This window comes from Meriones unguiculatus, chromosome 1 (genome assembly GCF_030254825.1).
Source record: "Meriones unguiculatus strain TT.TT164.6M chromosome 1, Bangor_MerUng_6.1, whole genome shotgun sequence".
NCBI classification, from domain to species: Eukaryota; Metazoa; Chordata; class Mammalia; order Rodentia; family Muridae; genus Meriones; species Meriones unguiculatus.
Window position 1 is genome coordinate 133,900,450 of NC_083349.1, and position 20,374 is coordinate 133,920,823.

General features: G+C 35.9%; 1 protein-coding gene across 6 annotated transcripts in view; it reads left to right on the plus strand.

Moving 5' to 3' along the window:
• Nucleotides 1–20,374, plus strand: part of Snx13 (sorting nexin 13) — a 106,887-nt gene that overhangs the window by 71,453 nt on the left and 15,060 nt on the right. For 5 of the 6 annotated variants that reach the window (XM_021653696.2, XM_060367133.1, XM_060367137.1 and 2 more), the window contains 5 exons: nucleotides 208–245; nucleotides 5,951–6,020; nucleotides 10,898–11,070; nucleotides 15,568–15,675; nucleotides 17,444–17,554. In XM_021653696.2, coding sequence (XP_021509371.1) covers nucleotides 208–245; nucleotides 5,951–6,020; nucleotides 10,898–11,070; nucleotides 15,568–15,675; nucleotides 17,444–17,554 — 500 coding nt within the window. The remainder of the gene's footprint in view (nucleotides 1–207; nucleotides 246–5,950; nucleotides 6,021–10,897; nucleotides 11,071–15,567; nucleotides 15,676–17,443; nucleotides 17,555–20,374) is intronic. The other variant, XM_021653697.2, reaches the window with a different exon arrangement.

Below are 20,374 nucleotides of genomic sequence, written 5' to 3' on the forward strand. Positions count from 1 at the left end.
TTATTTAAATGCCTGATTGGCTTGGTAGTTGGAGGTTTAAGAGATTAGATTATCTGTAAGTGGAAAACAGTTTTATTCTGTTGCCCTGCTTTCATATGACCTGTGTTATTGATGTTTAGGCCTTACATAAAGCAAGGCCTGTATGTTTTTCTTTTGTTTGTTTGTTTGTTGTTTTGCTGTATATTAAGCTGTATTTTTCTTTTATAGAATCTTTTAATGGATCTCCAACAGGAAGCATAAATTTGGTAAGTACTACTAATGGGTACTTAAATTAGTAAAATAACTTGAAAATAATCTGACAAAGTTCTGATATATCTAAATAAATGATATAAAAGAAGCCTCCTCGATTTGCCCTTTAGAATGAAAAGATATTATTTTGAAATGAAATGAAAGAAATGTGAAGTTTGTAAAGCATCTGTGACTTTGAATTCTCATTTTTAAGAAATGGGGTTAGATCACACCTGCATAGCTGCAGTTGCATTTTATAAAGGCATTGCTTTCTTTATCCCAGCACTTTGGAGGAAGGGGCAGGCTTATCTGATCTTAATCCAACCTGGTTTACGGATCAAATTTCATGCCAGCTAGACTATATAGTGATAATATATCTTTTAAAAAAGGGAAAAAAGAATTAATTCCACCATTTTTACATACTATATTCATATATTTATTGCTTTAAATTGCTTTTCTTCCACTTTCAAAGGAAATACTAAATTGTTGGGATAGCTTTCAACTTAGCTACTATTTTGTTGCTGTGAAGAGACACCGTGATCAAGTCAACTCTTAGAAAAAAAGAACCTTTAATTGAGGACCTGGTTATATCTTCAGAAGCTTAGTCCATTATCATCCTGGAGGGGAATGTGGCATCAGACAGGCAGACATGGTGTTAGAGAAGGAGCTACATCTTGATCTGCAGGCATAGGGAGACTGGGCCTTTTGTGGGTTTTGGAAACTTCCAAGCTCACCCCTGTGACACACTTCCTCCAGTTATGCCATCTCCTACCTCCTTCTCAAACATTTTACCAGCTGGGAACTAAACGTGTAAACAAGCGTGTCCCTGGGGGACTCCTTTAAACGACCACATATGTACTAAAGTGTACATCAAAACAATTCGACCCCTTACAAAAAGGTTTTTTTATTCAGAATTTTATAGCAATTATATATTTTATATAATTATTTATATATCTTATTATTTAGAGAATTAGGAATGATAGGTTTTTAGCCTATAAACTCCACTGGCAATATTTGGCAGTATGCTTAGTAATGAACATATTAGTTCTTTTACACATCTGCTCTTGGCATTGGGTTACTTATTTTCTAAAATACTGCTAGGAAGAAATACTAATGTTCTGTGAAATATTCAGTTCATAGTTAAGCTGGTTTGGAGATCTTAACTAAGTTCAGAGGTTTATTGTGACTTGTAATGGGTTTAGAGATCTGTTGTCTTGTATTGGCAACTATGCTGTTCCTAATTTGGAAATAACCCATTAAGTAAATGTCCTTTTTTGACATAAAATATAATTTTTGCAAAACAACTAAAGCAGACTAACCACAAGGATGCCATATTCTTTGTAACTTTTCAAATGCATTCCTATATCATTTATGATATTTACTTGTTAAATCTCAAAGTGTCATAATGAAAAGGAATTGTTTTTATAGCATTCAGTGTTAGGAGTAATTTTCATTATATACATAAAAACTTTGCAAATCTTGGAAACTTTTTCATTGTTTGAAATTTTCTAGTATTCATATTTATAGTGTTTATATGATTGTTTAAACAGTAGTAAAATATGATTCTTGTTGCATAAGTGAAGGAGGTGCTTTTATAAGAGAGATAAAGAAATTTCTAGATCAAAAATGACATTTGAAGTCAGTGACTTGCAGTGTTTTCTTTTTCTCATAAGTCTTGCAAACTCAGTCTTTTATGTAGCTAGTGTCACTCAGATTTGTTTTATGATGGAAATGAATTAAGAACTTTAGTGACTAGGTGCATTTTAAAAATAGGATTATAAACTAAATCATATTTGTTGATTGTAACATAATAAACCATGAAGATACTTAATGCATTGACTGATTGGCACATCATCCTCTTGAGATTCGCAGGGAAATCATTCCTGTCATCTGTAACAATGACATTGTAATTGTGTGTGCTGAGCTAGCATAGAAAGTTTCTATTTTTAGCTAGGTACAGCACTGTGTGCTTGATAGGCCCAGCTAGTCTGCGCACTGTGGCAGGAAGAAGTCTAGGAGCTCTAGACTTCCTTGTCAACCTAAGACAACATAGCAAGACCCGGTCTATAAAAACGGGAAAAGAGGGAGAAAAAAAAATTCTGTATGAGTGAGTATATACAGAATGTGTCTTTCTGCTTCTGGGATAGCTCATGCAGGATGATCCTTTCCAGTTCCCACCATTTACCTGCAAATTTCATGATTTCCTTGTTTTTCATTGCTGAGTAATATTCCATTGTGTAGATGTACCACAATTTCTGTATCCATTCTTCATTTGAGGGGCATCTGGGCTGTTTACAGCTTCTGGCTATTATAAATAAGGCTGCTATAAACATGGTTGAGCAAATGTCCTTATTGTGTACATGAGCCTCTTTTGGGTGTGTGCCTAGGAGTGATATAGCTGGATCTTGACACAGAGGAAGACAATGCAGCTACTCCTGATGGCTAACAGACTAGGATCAGAAGGAAGAAAAAGAAACCCTCCCCTACCAGTGTACTTGGGGAGGGGCATGCGTGGAAAGGGGGAGGAAGGGAAGGATCGGGAGGGGAGGAGGGAGGGAACTAGAGGGGGATACAGAGTAAATAAAGTGTAATTCAAAATAAAATTAAAATTAAAATATTCTAAGCTTAATTTTGCCTTAACTTAAAATTTAAAAACAAACAAACCATTTGTTTCTTGAATGAACTTTAAGAATGTTAGCTCAAGGATTGCTTTAAAAATTGTGGTTATTTTAGGGTGGTATTAATGCACTTGTTTTCAAGTGGTGATTTACCAAACAGTACTTTTCCAAATTAGGTGTAATTCTGAAATTAATATAGTTTTACCACTAGGAATTTCATAGTATAGTTTTTATTTACTTGTATGTGATAATTGCAACAGTATTTTAGGAGGCTGTTTTTTTTTTTTTTAATTGTTGTATTTTGGTTTTGTTTTGTGTGTGTGTGTGTGTGTTTCAAGATTTGGTTTCTCTGTGTAGTCTTGGCAATGCTGGACTCGCTTTGTAGACCAGGCTAGCCTAGAACTCACAGCTATCCACCTGCTTCTGCTTCCCTGAGTACTTGGGATTAAAGGCGTGTGCCACTGCACCGGGCTCTTTATGAAGATTTATATCTTTTTTTTTCATTTTACCTAATACAAAGAAGGATTTTTATGATTTATTTTTGAAAAATATTTTGTTCTTTTAATGCTATGTTATAATCAAAATAACTTAAAGTTTATAAATTACAGGCAGATATTGGTTATTTGAAATAATCGTATAGCTAAATTGTGCTGTTTTTACTTAAACATTTTAGTGTCAGCCACATGAGCACTTAAAATAAGTGTGCCTTATTTCTTTCCAAAATATTTTCACTTATACTTTGTCCTAACAAATGTGTGGAACTGTTATTATTGCCATTTTATCTTGAAAGCTGAAATGTAAGAAAGAGTAGTTGTAACAGCTGACAACTCTGTCAGTGGTGGGATCTGGGCTAGATTTAATTATTTGGTTCTATTATGTATCGCCACCAGGGAAGTAGTGCAGATCATCTGTGTGGAATTATGTTTTGATTTTCTTAACCATCAGTTAGTTGTCATTAAGTACCTGTTTTAAGTTGTCTTTGTGGAATGTATTTGCTGTATATCAAAGCAAGGACTGCATTTCACTCATTTACATTACACTCAGTAATTATTTGCAGTATTATATTAGGGGTCTGAAACAAGATCATGGGATGTGTCTATGTAAAGTATATGATATCTATGTGCTAAGGGTCCTTAGACCATTCCCATACTCATTTATTTGCTACAAAGTGTCACAGCAGTCAGCATAGCTCTGTGTACACAGCTGGGGTTTGTCGTTGTGAAAGGATGGAAAACAAAGTTAGCAAAGAGAAGAAGTTGCATGGGGCACAGTGGAGGAACAAGGCACAATTTTCCAAAGTTCTTTTTCAGAGACGTTACATGGACCGTGCTTACTTCCCCCATGCAGTGAGTTCTGAGAACACGTAGTCTGCCAGCATTAAAACATGCTAGAGACCAAGGGCATCGGGATTTTCTTGGAGCCAGATGACAAATTCTGTCTGTAAATGCCAAATTCTGTGCACAATAGGAAAATGAGTGTTGAGCATAAACACATTGTACAGAAAGTTTTAGATAGAATATAGCAGTGATATGAGTTAGAGAGTGGTGGGAGTCGCCCTCAAATCTGTTGTCCTTGTCAGCATTCAAGGAAGGTCTTGTAGGACCTTGTAGGGAGGTCTTCTAAGGGCAGCTTCAGGCTGCTGGTTTTGTTGTCTTTATCTGCCCTAATCTGCCTTGGCCATGCACATGCACACGTGTATGTGTGTGTGTGTGCGTGCACATGCGCGCGCATGGGTACACACTCTTTAAAAGTTAAACTTCAATAGTTAAATTAATTGTTCATCAGTCAATAATGATTTTGTTTATATAAGTATAAATTTCACTAACAAAAGTCTTAGTCTGGACTTCTACTTACTAAATAGTCATAATTTCTGATAATTTTTATAACAGGCAGTTTTCTAAATATAGCTCTATGATGCGGGTGTCATTACTCCTCTTTTGTGTTAGGAAATCTAAATTAATTGATTGTTTCTCAGTTAACAAAGGAGCTAACAAACATAAATTAGCCTATAGTGTATTTCCGCATTAAAAATTTTATTGCTAGCGATAGCTCCTGGCCCCCTTTCTAGGGAACCCCCTTGGAAACTGAGCAGGGGCTCTAGGTCCTCTCCATGCATGTCCTTGGTTGGAGTATCAGTCTCCAAAGGACCCCTGGGCCCAGTTTTTTTTTTTTTTTTTTTTTTGGCTCTGTTGGTCTTGTGTACCTCCTGTACCCTCCAGGTCTTTCTGCCCCCCTCTTCTACCTACCTCCTTACACTCTGCCCAAAGTTTGGCTGTGAGTCTCAGTATCTCCTTCTATACCCTGACAGGAGGAGTCTTTCAGAGGTCCCTGTGGAAGGCTCTTGTACTATTCGTTGTCATCTCCTACTTCCAATGTCTGTCCTGTTTGCCCTTCTGAGTGAGGTTTCAACCTCTTCCTTGGGTCCTCCTTGTCCTTTAGCTTTTTTGTCAGGCTCTTTGATCAACTCACCATGAGGGGTACAGCCTTGCCAGGCTGTAGAGGAAGATGATACAGCCAGACTTGATTAGACTCGATAGGCAAGGGTCAGATAGAAGGGGAGGAAGTCCTTACCTATCAGTGGACTAGGAAAGGGACATAGGGGAAGAAGAGGGAGGTTGGGTGGGAGGAGATGGAGGGAGCTACAGCCAGGATACAAAGCGAATAAATTGTAATAAACAAACAAATAAATAAATAAATAAAATTTTATCGCAAAGAGTTTCTTTTTTAATTTTCTTTATATTTGCTATAATTGAAAATAAGTTACTCTGTATGGATAAGTACTAAGGAGGTTATTGTGATGTGTTAAGTTGGTTACTAAGTTGTTTGGTTTTATAGTATTTTTTTTTTTAATTTTTGTTCGAATGTTGAGACTCGATCTTTTGTGTAGCTCTAGTAGGCCCCTGCCTTAGTCTTGCACATTCCAGGACATAGGAACATAGCTTCCTCATGGAGCTCGCTCAGTATAAATGGAGAGCATCAAGGTGAGAGGTCTATCAGCCGTACACATGGTAGAAAAGTTATATGAGGAGATATGAATGATGGACATTTGGTAGAAGTCTTAATACCTTTCCTGTAAAATTTTGTTTACTAATTTTTTCTTCCAGTCTTTAGATGACCTTTCAACTATGTCTTCTGATGATCCTGTACAACTTCATGCCTACATTTCAGACACAGGTAAGAGGCTTTGTAGAACTACTGCTTTTAAATAGGGCTGGTTGTATCCCTGTTATTTTTACATTGATTATTGTATTCAGTTTGTTTTATGATCATATTTTCTAATGTTTTTCATGAAACACATTCTTCATTAAGTCCTATAATTTTGGTTTCTGTTTATGTGCACATTTTTCTTCTCTAAGATTGCCACTGTTAACATTTGAAAATGCTTATTTTCTAAGCATTTTATCATTTCAAATAAATTCTAAAGCCAGTCTTTTCCTCTTTGTACTTGAAAGCTTCAGATAATCATGTTCATAATTCCCGTTTCTTTTTCATGGAGATCTCCAATCTGTATCTGCTTTCATGTACTCAAGGAGAAGAGGACCTCCCCTATCAGTGGACTTAGGGAGGGGCATGCGTGAAGAAGGGGGAGGGATGGTGGGATCAGGAGGGGAGGAGGGGGGTTATGGAGGATACAAAGTGAATAAAGTGTAATTAATAATAATAATAAAAATCTTAAAAAAAAAGAGTTGGTATAGATATCCAAGGCAGATGACATTTGTACATATTCCTCACAGAACCTCAATGATGTTTTAATGGGTTGAATAACCTATCGCTTTGCAATAGGCAAAGATAGATAGGAAGATAGGTAGGTATATGGGTAGGTGGGTGGGTCGGTAGGTGGATGGTTGAATTGATAGATAGATAGATAGATAGAGTGCTAGAGAGATAGGAAATAAAATCCTCATCATGACCATCAATTTAGTAATGCTGATAAGTAGTAGATACTACAGTTCTTTTCGCTGGCCTTTTACTTTCCTAGAATATAGAAGTTTCTGCTATACCATCTTGCTGAATTATACACCTACATGCCCCAGTTAAAAGCCATTTAGTTTACATTTTAGATACTGAAGAGATTTTGATTAAGTCTACTTTCAAAATAATGATCTGCATTTTTAAAAATGGCTTTTTTTTTTCTTGAGATTCTCAGTGGAGCTAGAGACTCATTTTGCATCCTCTTATCTGCTGGATTTTTGGGATAAGTTATCTGTCAGTTGTTCCTTTACCTCCTATGTCCATGTCTATAGTGTTAATGTTTTTCTTTTTATTCTGTTCTAATTTTGTAGGTTTTTTTATTCAGTTGTTTATTTTTCAACAATATACTATTCTTTAAAGGCATGAAAGCATAAGACAAGATTTTTTTTTTTAATAAATTGCTTTTACTCTCATTCAGATATACAGAAATTCTGGGGAAGCACAACTTTGACCAGCTTAGACCTCACTCTGTAGCTTCACGCTGTAGCTAACACTCTGTAGTGAGATAAACTCCTATGAGGTTTCTACTCAGATTTCTTCATCTGTCAGGTGGAAACTTAATACAAATGCCTATCTGTATTAGATGGCTATAGCTCTATCTAATTCTACTGGTAATTGCTTAGAAGCAACAGGCATCATATTTATTTGTTCAATAAATATTTTTCCAAATGGACACTGATTCATGATCTCATGTCTTTGTCATATCTGTTATTGAACATAAAAACTACAGTCCAATGCTCTGCTGCTCCAAGACTGGTCCATGACCTCTATCATCTCTTGCTTCTTTCACCAAGAAATCCACCATTTAAAAATATGGACTAACTATGTGTGATTAGCTTGATGAAGTTGATTTTGGCAAAATTAATTCTTTACATAGTCATGATTTCATAATTATGGTTTGTAATTGCCTTGTGTGAGTAACATTAGCCTAATGAGAATAAAACATTCCAGTTCTGTCTCCATTGTCTAAAAATTTGTAACATGGGTAGCTTTATGTGTTTCTTTAAAATCAAGTGATCTGTTTCCTGCATTTGAAACGTTAACTTCATTTTCTTTTCTTGCTGTATATGCATGTGGGTAGGCTCCTGTCCCCAACAATGTGACAGATCTTGATAATTCTTTTTAAAGTAGTTAATACATATTCTCTGTCTCTTTTCTATTCCTTGATATTTTCCTCACTCTTACTAATTTGTAATTGGTTAAGGTTAATTGCCTAATTGGCATCAACGTTAGGTTCTCCAAATATCCCTTAGTCAAAATTGATAAAGCTAACCCTTTATTGCTCTTCAGTAGTGTTTGGGAGAGCTGAGTCTTTAACTTGATGAAAAATGGGTCTGCTTGATCTTCTTGAGTCTGTACGATAAAGCTGATGGTAAAATGTGAGCAGTGGATACAGCTTAAACTTGTGTGTAGAATGCGATGACGCAAGGATTTCTATTACTAATGTTATCATTAATATAATTGTCATTGGCCAAAGAAAAGTATTGATAGTATATGTAAAGAGAAGGAAAGAATTTTAAGTAGAAAGTGTGAATTTTAGAAAAGTTACCATGAATAGTTAGAATGAGGCTCTGTTCATGTACATTTGCCACTATAGCTATCTACTTTTTATGTTATTGAAATAATTTACTTAAGAAGGTACTTAGAATTTTCCTTGCTGGATGATTTGGAAGACAGTACAATATTTAGTTAGCTCTAAAATGTCTCCTTTATTTGTTTCTTCACAATGACAGATCATTGCAGTCATATCAATTTTAGACTTTTGGTTAATATAAGAATGTAAACTGCTACAATTTCTCCCACCTATGGCAATGTTATGAAAATAGCTGAAGAGGTATGCAGGTATCATAGGTCATGAGAAAAACCAAGTTCTGGGAAGTGAAGAAACAGTGAAACCTCGAGGCGCATACACTGTCTGGATTTTGATGTCATTTTTATGCCCTCACGTTTAGAAAAAGCAGAACTGTGTTCTTTAATTGTAAATTGGTGTCATCAAGGACAGTTTGATCTGAAACATGAACTAGAAAAACTTAGTTTAGATTCAAGTGTAAAGACTGAGAAATGTGAGGATCATAGTAGGAAATGATATCCAAGATCCACAGAAAAGCTAAGCTTCAGTTTGTGTGCTGACATGAGTGTATCTGCGTTTTACTGTCCTCTAGTCATGAACCTCATGGTCTCAGTCCAGAGAGAGTTAATATAGTTACCCTTCAGGTGTCACGCAGTATTAATTTTCACATCTCTTCAGATAGCAAAACCCACAGATGCTCTGTTCTCTTATGTAAAATTGTAATAGAGTATTTACATGTGACGTCTGCATAGCCTTCCATACACTTGAAATCATGTCTAGGTTTATTGAGTAAGGCAGTGCAGTGAAATGCTATGTAAACAATTGATGTACTATATTGACTAGAGAATAAGGATAGAGAAAAAAGTTTGTATGTATCTGCACAAGCACATTTAAAAACTATCTTCAGTGCTCAGTTGGCTGAATCTAAGTATACAGAGGGCTACTGTGAAAATCACTTAGCGCGTTAACAGCTTTCCTGTCCTGTGTGTTCTTTCATAAGCCCAGAGCACTCAGATGCCTAAGGTGGAAAGTGAGTTTCAGAAAGCAGCTCCAGAAAGACATAAGAGCCACAGTAAGGGAAAGGTGTGCTTTCCAAAAATCAGAAATGACAATCTTAACAGTACTTAGATATATTGAAAATTATTCAGAAGAATAAATTCTAAGACAAACATGAAAAGAACCAACAAAAGAATATAAAGTAAAAAATACAGTGATTAAAATAAAATAAGTGCCCAATTAAGAACTGGAGAGGAGCTTGACTGCCATGATGTTTGCCGCACATGGCAGTATTATCAAAATGGCTGAAGGAAGAAGTGTGCAGGTGCATAGGCGATGAGGAAAAATGATGGCTCAGTTGGTAAAGTGCTTGCCACACAGACATGAGGATTGGGATCCCCAGCACTGCAGCATGACCCTGTAAACCCCTTGTTGGGCAGGTGGAGACAGGAGTATCCCTGAGGTGTGCTGATCCACTAGTCTAGTCAGTTCTGTGAGAGACCTAGAAAGAGATCTGATGTTGATATGTTGTGTTATTCTACAAGCTGTACACACATGCTTGCACACCTGCATGCATACACACACTAGGTAGATGTGAGGAGATAGCAGTGACGTTTTGGAGAACTAGAGCAGTGGTTCTCAAGCTGTGTGTAGCAGTGCCTACAGGGTCTCCTCTCAGACCTCCTACACATCAGATGTTCACATTACAGTTCAAAACAGTGGTTTAAATGACAGTATGAAGTAACACTGAAATAATTTACTGTTGGAGGAACTTGTATTAAAGGAACTGTATTAAACTTGAGGAACTGTGTTAAAGGGCCATAGTTTTAGGAAGGTGAATGAAATACAGAGCAAGCATAGAAAGACAAGAATGTGATTCAGAGTTGATTAGTTGTACTTATCTTCATCTAGAATTAGTACAAAATAGAAACAACAGATTTCGCTTTTAAAGGTCCCTGGCTTATATGGCATGTGGAAAATCAGGAGAATGAGCTTTTTAATTTTTTTCTTTTGTATTTGCTAAATTTGCTCATAAACTACATTTGTGAATTGTTGAATGTTATCTGAAAAAGAATTGCTAGGAGATAAGCTTTACCCTGTGGCTGTTCTGTTGTTATTTAGTTGAACAGGTTGTAGTTAAATATAAATGAATGGCAAAAGCTTATTGTTTGTTTGGTTTCGGGGTTCCTGGTGTATGAAATTTGGGAGGCCTTACTGCTTCAGTCTGTGTAGCACAGTGGCAACATCCTTGATAATGAATAGAAACTCTTGTGAAGAGAATTCAACTCATGGTTGGTGCCATCATCAGACTTTCACTTGCTTTATGTTAGTCATCATTTATTGTATACATGTGAGCACAGGAGAGGAACCTGTTTTATCTTTTGCTGCCATTCTTTTGTCTCAGTCTGTCATTTCAAATTCTTCATTTCATGTTGTCTTTTTTGTTTGTTTTTGTTCTTCATCTCCCTTATTTTCGTGTCTTGTTCCTCTTCATTTTGTTTGCAATGACTAGTCTATGCTGACTATGACCCATATGCTGTGGCAGGCGTTTGTAATGACCACGGCAAGACATACGCGCTCTACGCCATCACTGTACACCGGCGCAACCTGAACACTGAGGAGATGTGGAAAACCTATCGGCGCTATAGTGACTTCCATGACTTCCACATGAGGATCACTGAGCAGGTAAGAAGCTTTGTAAAGCCTGTGGTCTTTACACTGTTTCTTGCTTCAGCTTTGATTCCACATTTCTCTAAGGATGGTCATATTGAATAAAGGCACTGATGGCATGATTTTGAGCAGTGAGCCAGTAAATGAGAAGTGGAAACTTGAGCCAGTCTAACAACAGAGTACTACTGATACTTCAGAATGGGAAAGTTAAATGGATGTGTATTTCCAGTCTGAGAGAAAAAACAAAAAACAATGGAGTACAAGGATGGGAGGGGGACCCTATGCTCTGAGAGGTGGTTTTCTTCTGCAAGTAAGGAGACTGCTGTCTCGCATTTGGACACAGTGGTGGCTTTTGGAGACCTAATTCAAATCTACTGTTACTTTGCATGGTACTTCCATCCAACAGTGATGCTAAAACCTGGATCCTTGGCTTAAATTGTTTTGAACTACAGTCTAAAAAAATGAAACCTGGCATTAACCAAATACTGTTTTAAATTCTTACTAAATTTAATCTTGTTTTGTAGAAGTAACTATAAAGATCTTTAAATTTAAATGAGAAGAAAGTGTTTCTCTTTTGTATTTTTTTTTATAAGCTAGTTTTTCTTAACTTAGAAAACACAATACCAGGTGAGATGGAATAGGTAACCTGTAGAGCTCATTTTTACTCATGAAAGTCTTTCATTCAAAATTTTCATTATATAAGTAGTGCCAGACCAGTAAAGTAATTAAAGATAACATGTAATTGGATTTAAGTTAACACTATACTAGAGAAGCCAGAAAATATCCTTTTTCACGTAATATATTCAGAAAAATATAGTTGATACATGATAATCTCATTAAAATATTCTGCAGATAGAGTAAAATAGACTAATAGCTTTAAGTGATTAAAACAATAGGTGTTGATTAAAGTGATTAAAACAGTAGGTCTTTGCCTCAGTAGCAGCACTATTTTGAATGACATAAGTGATTGGTTTTGGACATGTCTTTTCATTTCTATATTTTTGTTAATAGATCTTTTCTTTATGTTTAGCTTGGTTTGTTGTTAAGTTTTCAGCTTACATGGGAGGGAAACTACTTACTGTTTATTTATTAGATTGTGTCTGAGAGCATACAGTTCATATAGCTCTGCTTTTATGCACAAAACCACTCAGAAGTGCTTAAATGTTATTGATGCCCAAGAATAGTTTCACTTAGTAAAAATTTATGGGAATTTGGTTTTATAGGACGTTTTCTCTGTACACATAGTTGCAACTTTTTCTCTTAACACAAATAAATGTTAGCTCTAAGTGGTGCTTAAAAGTGAAAGGATTTTAAAATTGTTTGTACTTTATTTAATTTAGTGAGTAATGCTTTTTTGAATCTAAGTAAATAGTGAAAAAGATCATTTATTTTCTTTACAGAGCTTAATGATTAGTCTTACATTTGTGAAGAAGATTGATAAACTAAGAGTTAAGAATTTAATTTTACATGCATTTACAAATGGCCTGAACTGCCCGTTCAGTTACTTGAAAAACATTAAGTTTTTCTCCTGTGCCTCACTCCTCTCAGTTTTAGGGAACTAGCAGTGAACCAAATAAGCAGTTTCTTGACTCTAGAAGTATAAACTCCTGTAGACACAGCACGTTTCTGCTTTCCCTAGTGAAATCTGCATGAGTGTGCAAACACACTGATATCAGTGATGATGTTATTCATTGTACAAATGGAGAGGGACATTTATGTGTTTGAATATTAACACATTTTGAATTTTTCTTAATTTCAGAGTACTTCATCATATCTTAGTGGCTTGTTAAAAACCTAACCTTATGTGTTTAATGTTGAAAGGTAAAATCTTTGAGCTTAGAGTGTCTACGCTTTATATTTAGTATGAGTTCTTTTTTTTTTTTTTTTTTCAAGCCTGGCTTTTATTCTGAACAACTAATTGCAGCAGTCAAGTTCCAATATTTGAGAACATAAAGCCCAATAGCTAGCCTCAATAACAGTCCCATAAAGTAGCATTACAATCTGATGGGTGTATTATAGGTTACCTACTGTTCTGAGTAGGAGCCATATTCTATGATTTTATAAATTTTTGAATTTAGTAACATTGAATTTCAGTAGTATCACAGTGATGATACCATACTCAGGAAAAAAAAAATAGAAATCTCAGTATGAGTTCTTTTTAAGGACATTCTGATCTAATCTGTGTAAGGTCTTTTTTTTGTAAATTTTTCTTTGTCGCATTCAAAATATTTCTCTATATGTGGTAGGTTACATAAAATGTATTGCCTTCTCTCAGGACAGTATTTTAGAAAACTGATGTTCCAAGCAGATAATGTTAAAATTATTTTGTTTTTAAAAACCTAGACTTTGTGTTTTGTGATGTTAAATTATTGTCTGTTAACACTTTAAAGTTTACGGAAGTAATTCTTATTTTAATGAGTACTGTCATTTTGTTTATATAATACTAGAGACTGGGTAAATCACACAACAGAAATTATTTTTTAAAACTCCAAATGCTCTGAGTCTAAGATCTGGCTGTTAGAAGGTTTGGCTTCTCAGGGTCCTCATTTGTCCCAGGCCAGGACTCAGGCCTCTTTGCTGTTTTTGCATACCTGGTGTGTGCGGTGACACCAGCAGAGTCATGTTGGTGTACAGCCTACCTCAGAAGCCTTGGGTTAACTTTATTACCTCATTAAGTACCCTGTCTTATCATATGTGGTTATACTATGAGGTACTAGAGGTAAGGCCTTTCAGGGCAGCATAGGATGTTGACTTCCACAAACTGTCATTTTTTAAAAGGCTTTTTGATACACCAGAAACTCTGTTTTACATATTGTATCCAATGAAGACTTGTTTCTTCCTGCTTAATGTATAACCAAATACCCGAGTTATCACTACAACAGAGTGCTTTCCACATATTGCCTCTATTCAATTTTTTCTTCTTGATAATGATCGAAGCAAAATTATCATTTCACATATATAATGAGCAATGGATTTGTTCTTGTTTTGCTCTGAACAACCATTAGATTTCTCACTGCATTTAATTGTCTGAATCTTCCAGTTTGGGATGGGAATATTCTGAACCTCCTTTTCTCTCTTTCTCTCTCTTAATGTCTGAACAGGAATTGGGTTTCTCCATAGAGATAATGTATTTTAAATGAAGGATGGTTTAAAAACTGCTTCCTTTAGTGTACGTAATATGGAAAGTGGGAGGACACTGCCTAAAGTTTCAGGTACTGGCTGTGCCAGGTCATGGATAGGTAAATGCCTTCTCGTAGGCTATTTTACCAACCATTATAGCAGCAGCCTTTGCTTGAGAAGGTGTTGTAGATTACTGTCATGGTTGCACGTAAACGTTAGGTCTGTAAAGGCTGGACTGCCATATTGCTTTGTGTTTGTTACATAAAAAAGAAAGTGAGTCAGATTAGAGACCTCAGGGAACCCTTTTGAAGAGAAGGCAGAAGAGTGTAAGAGCCAGTTTGGATGGAGAGCAATTGAAGCAGAATCTGAATCAATTGAGCAGAGCTCATAGGACCTCACAGACACGGAAGTAGCAACCCTAGGGCCTATATGGGTCTGCAGCAGGACCTCCATGTATATGTAATGTATTTCAGTTTAGATCTTTTTATGGAACTTCTTGAGTGTGTGAACAAGTGGGTCTCTGATTCTTGTGCCTACTCTTGGGGTTCTTTTTCCTCTGTTGGTTTGCCTTGTCTAAATTCCATATGATGGCTTTTGTTTTATCTTGTTATATTTTATTTTGTTACATTTGGTTCTTATCTCTTAGAAGAATATTCTTTTCTAATGAGAAGCAGAAAGAGAGTGAATCTGGACGCAAAGGGAGGGTGGGGAGGAAGTGGGAACAGTTAAGGAAGGCGAAACTGTCATCAGTATATATTGTATGACAAAATAATTTTTAATAAAATTTAAAAATGAACATTTAAAAAAAGAAATAACATGATAATGGCTCCGAGATCTTTTTCATAGTTTAATTTATGGACTTACTTTTCATAAAATGATAAGGAAAGATTATTAAAGTTTATTATAAGTGTATATAGAGTTGTAATATGGTTACTGCCTATACTTAGTAATTTGTCTTTTCTGCTTTTTAAAGACATGTATTACAGTGATTATTTCAGTCATTAATATTAAAATAGTTTATTAGATTTTTATAAAGCTATAATGTCATAACTTTGAATAAAATTTTAATTTCTTAATAGTCTCTTCATGAGTCAGATGGTTGATAAGGAAATTATTACTGCTTTACTATGAAATCTTGACTAATCTGAAAGTTAGAGCACCAAAGTGAAACTTTATATGGCTGGATGCCCATTTTATTCTCCATTGGCAATTCTTTATGATGAAGCAGGATAACAGTGGTTTGGGCTTTGGGGACAATATGTTTGTGATATTTTGCTTACTGTAAGAAAATATAGCCCTAAGTTATCTGTAGGTACTTTTGACACTGAAATTGTTACAAGAAAATTATTTCTCTTAAAAAGAGAACTGTTGAATATATTTTGTCTTTTTTAGTTTGAAAATCTGTCAAGCATATTGAAGCTTCCCGGTAAAAAGACTTTTAACAATATGGATAGAGATTTTTTAGAAAAGAGAAAAAAGGATTTAAATGCCTATTTGCAGGTAAGGCGATTTTACTGTTTCCTGTGGGTTTCATATGCTATAGTGCACATGTAAAGTAGATGTTTGTCTTGAGCTGTGTTTGGTGCAGCATGTATGTGGCATGCCTGTGGCCCTTGGCCCCGTCTCCAGCCTTATTAGCAGTAAGAACAAAACAATTCAGTATTGTGATGTGTCGAATGTGACATGAGTCTTTTTAATAGCTTATTGTTTCTGTATTTAGTGATATGCTGAGACATCACACCTTGAATTCTCCATGTTTAGGTGGATGTGTAACACATTTTGTAGGTCATGTAACTACACATATCAAATGGTATACCCAACAGTTAAATGTTTTCAGTTCAATACATAGTAGCTTTTCAGGTAGCCACAAAAACTAGTACATTTTTGTTCACAGAATAGTTCAAGAGAGGAATAGAGCTGCAGGTAGTTCCTAGGTCCATCATCTTGGTCATAAAAATTCCTCATAGGAAATAACAAAACATATTTTACAAGTTCCATATTGTGTAGACAGATAGAATGCTCAGGGATATGTTCTATACCTGAACACCCAGAATCCAAGTAGAGTAATGAACCTTTTCAAGTTTATCCTAGCTAGTGGTTTGTAATGATTGTGCATGTCTGAGAAAGGCATCACCCAGTGATATTGTTCCATTATTATTTATTATTATTATCCATTATTTATTATTCCATCCATCTTCCTTCCTTCCTTCCTCCCTTCCTTCCTTCCTTCGTTCTTTTCTTCCTCCCTCCCTTCCTTCCTCCCTCCCTGCCTCCCTCCCTCCCTCCCTTCCTCCTTCCCCCTCTTCTTCCTGTCTTTGTAACACACAGTAGATTTGTATAGATACAGTAGAGACTCTGTGGCCGTAAACCTACGTATTTACTATATGACTTTTTTAGAAACAGATTTAGAAAGCTTCTCCCTTAGAATTTAGTGAAATTTGAAAGCTAATGTACTGGATATTTTGCCTAGAAGATTTTTTTTCCTCTCTTAAATATTCACAGCTGCTTCTGGCTTTGTTTATAACTGTAATTCTAATTCCCTGTTACTGTATACTGAAAGGACAGGAAGAGAAGGAAGAAAGGGCTGTCATTTAACTTCATTTTTTTCCCAGTTTGAAGCTGAATGCATGAATACTGTATTTATAAAACTTGTTAGATGTTTTGCTTTAAATATATTGAGTTTTAGTTCCATTAAAATCCCTATCAGTAGTTGGGCGCAGTTGCACACGCATATAATTCCAGCATTCTGGGAGGCAGAAGCAGACAGATCTCCATGAGTTCGAGGCTAGCCTGATCTACAAAGTGAGTCTTGGACAGCCAAGGCTACATAGAGAAAGCCTGTCTCAAAAAAACAAAAACAAAGGAAACAAAATCAGTTAATGTCTATACACTTGATAAAATTACTTTTCCCAAATATGGTACTATAATTCTATTTTTAAAGGTGACTGGCTCTATTGTATTCTTTGCTCATGAACACAGTATGATAAAACTTGTGGCATAGAAGGAACAAAGCTAGATTATTAAGTTCACTAGCATTTGTGAAAGCAGTATTTTTTGTACTTTTTTGTAACACTTGAAAGTTTTTGTTTATATCCCAAAATTCTATTTATATTAATGTTAAACTTTAGCATTATTATATAACAGTTTTGAAATGTGGATAAGCTGTGGAGCCAGAAAATAGAATAAAGTTGAAGTATTTTATGTTCTTAACTTTTTACAAAATGAAACTATATCTCACCATCTGAAGATGCCTCCTTTTCCCTGTTAGTTACTCTTAGCTCCCGAAATGATGAAAGCATCCCCGGCATTGGCTCATTGTGTGTATGATTTCCTTGAGAACAAAGCCTACAGTAAAGGGAAAGGTGATTTCGCTCGCAAGGTAAACACACTATTAAATTTCCTTTTAAGATCTTTCATGCTTCCTTTTTTGTTTTTCTTTTCCCTAAACTGTAGCACAGGCTGGCCTTGAACTCATGATCCTCCTGCCTCTACCTCCTTCAGCAAATCCTACAGGTGTGCACCACCACAACTGGCCATGCCTCTTTTTTCAAAAAAGAAAAATACAGATTTACACATATTTTAAAATGATATGTGAAGTGTGTCTTGGCAGGTTGGCTTCTGTCAGTTCACTGTTGCCTGGAGTATCTATTAATCTCAAAGATGCAAAGATGATGACCTGAGTCATCATGGCCAAATTAATTAAAGCGCACTTAAGTTAGTTATAAAGGCCTCCTGAAACAAAGATGTGGCTGCGAGCTAGTCACAAAGTAGTCATAAAAGTAGGTAGCTGTAACAACAGGTTGTCATAACAACCTTCTGAAACAAAGGTAGGGTGGCAAGGTTGTTACAGTTTTTTTTAACCAAAAACATGGTTGTCATTTCCTGGAGCAGGCAGTACAGAACCATTTGTGGTTAACATTTCCCAATCCTTGAGAAATAGATTCAGTCACAAACAGGAATGAACCAAGTTTGTCTTTAGTGTAAGATGCCTTTAAAGCCCAAGATGGAGGCGAGCTGGTTCATCATTTCTTCTACACAAGCTCATATTATGATTTAGTGGAGCTTGAAAAAAAGAAAATCAAGCAAACAAACTTTTAACAAGCAAACAAATTTTTAAAGTAGTCCATTAAGAAGGTTTGCCTAAAATCACTTATAAGCTCTTTATTATTTTGAGTAGGAAATGTATTTTTACTGGGAGGAAATGTCTTTTAGTGAATTGAATATAAGAAAAATGTTAAATAGGATGTGTTCTGAAAGTATTTTTACCTCCTGAGTGAAATGTTTGTTATTTAAAGTTTTTTAGTTGATTTAAGATATGGTATAAACTTGGGCTTGGAACAAAAGCCTTGTAAACAGGCCTTCAGAGACCTGGTTCCTTCTCTGCTAGGACCATCATTGTATTATTTTTCATTGTGTTACTTTAATTTTCTCAAGAAATCAAGATTTTACCTTTTATTTTAAGCCACTGTGTAAATCAAGTAAGATCTTATTTTGTGTTGAAACATATCCCACACATAACTAATAAATGTTTGCTGGTAATAATAAGAGCAGAAGCAGGATTTCAGAAGGTGTTTAGTAACCCTTTATAACTTTTTAGTAATCTTAGATGCATTCAGAAAGGCAAAGAGGATGGACATCAGAAGAAGGAGAAAACAGGGAACAGGAACCTACCACAGAGGGCCTCTGAAAGGCTCTAACCTGCTGGGTATCAAAGCAGATTGCTGAGACTTATGGCCAACCGTTGGGCAGAGTGCAGGGAAAGAAGGGGGAGCTAGACCTGGAGGGGACAGGAGCTCCACAAGGAGAGCAACAGATCAAAAAAAAAACCGGGCACAGGGGTCTTTTCTGAAATTGATACTCCAGCCAAGGACCGTTGATGGTGATAACCTAGAACCCCTGAACAGATGGCAGTTCAGTGTCCAAGTGGGTTCTGTAGTGATGGGAACAGGGACTGTCTCTGACAGGAACTGATTGGTCTGCTCTTTGATCACCTCCTCCTGAGGGAAGAGCAGCCTTACCAGGCCACAGAGGAGGACAATGCAGCCAGTCCTGATGAGACCTAACAGACTAGGATCAGAAAGAAGGAGAGGAAGACCTCCCCTATCAGTGGACTTGTGGAGGCCATATGTGCAAGTGCATATTTTAATACTTTATTTTCAGTGATTATATGTCCAATCTTGAATGTCAATAGAGATGTATTCTAGTCTTCTATCTTGTAGGTATTTTTTTTATTTTCTGTTTGGTGATTACATTAATTCTAACTAAATAATTGATAACAGTCTTTTTAGATAAAGAAACTTTATATTAAGTATACACTCTCATTTTAAATAATCGCACGATCATACATATCAGTTGCCTGTTATATTTTTAATTACTAATAAAGTCTAAAGATCCTTCTAAGTAATCATTGAATAATCTACAAACTTTTATGAAAGGCTTTTCACAGCTGGAGAAATGTCTTAGAAACTCTTGATTTTCTCTTTCTTTTCAAAAAATCTGCAGAACAATTAATCCATAGACAGAATAAGTGACAAGCAGCCTTTCTTTCTGTTTGAAGTAACTTTTTATTTACTCTTATATTGTGTACAGTCATTTTTAGCCATAGCTAGAAGTACAAATATCCATTAAAATTCCATTTGTATGTTACGTTACTAGAACAGAAAAATGAGCAGCGCTGGCAGCATAAAGAATAGACAGCACCTGTGTAAATGATGCTGAGGGTGTGCTTCACTGGCCCTCTGTGTAAATGATGCTGAGGGTGTGCTTCACTGGCCCTCTGTGTAAATGATGCTGAGGGTGTGCTTCACTGGCCCTCTGTGTAAATGATGCTGAGGGTGTGCTTCACTGGCCCTCTGTGGCTGGCTTCTGTGCCTCATAATTTTAAAGCTTGTTTCTTTCTTGTCTGTTTTCAGAACATTTCAGAACACTTTCTAGGTGTTTGTAAACCCTATATTTGTAGAAGATATCATAGAGTGGACCTTTATCCTTGTGAAGTTCTCTTTAGTGGATATTATGTTATATTAGAGAGTTACAAGTTTCCCTTTAATTGTATGTTTTAAATGTGGTAGATATTCTCATAAGGCTTTTTTTTTTAGAATTCTGTATGTCCATCTGGATGTAGTGGTACAAGCCTTTAATCCCAGCACCCAAGAGGCAGAAGCAGACTGATCTCTGAGTTCCAAGCCAACCTGGTCTACAG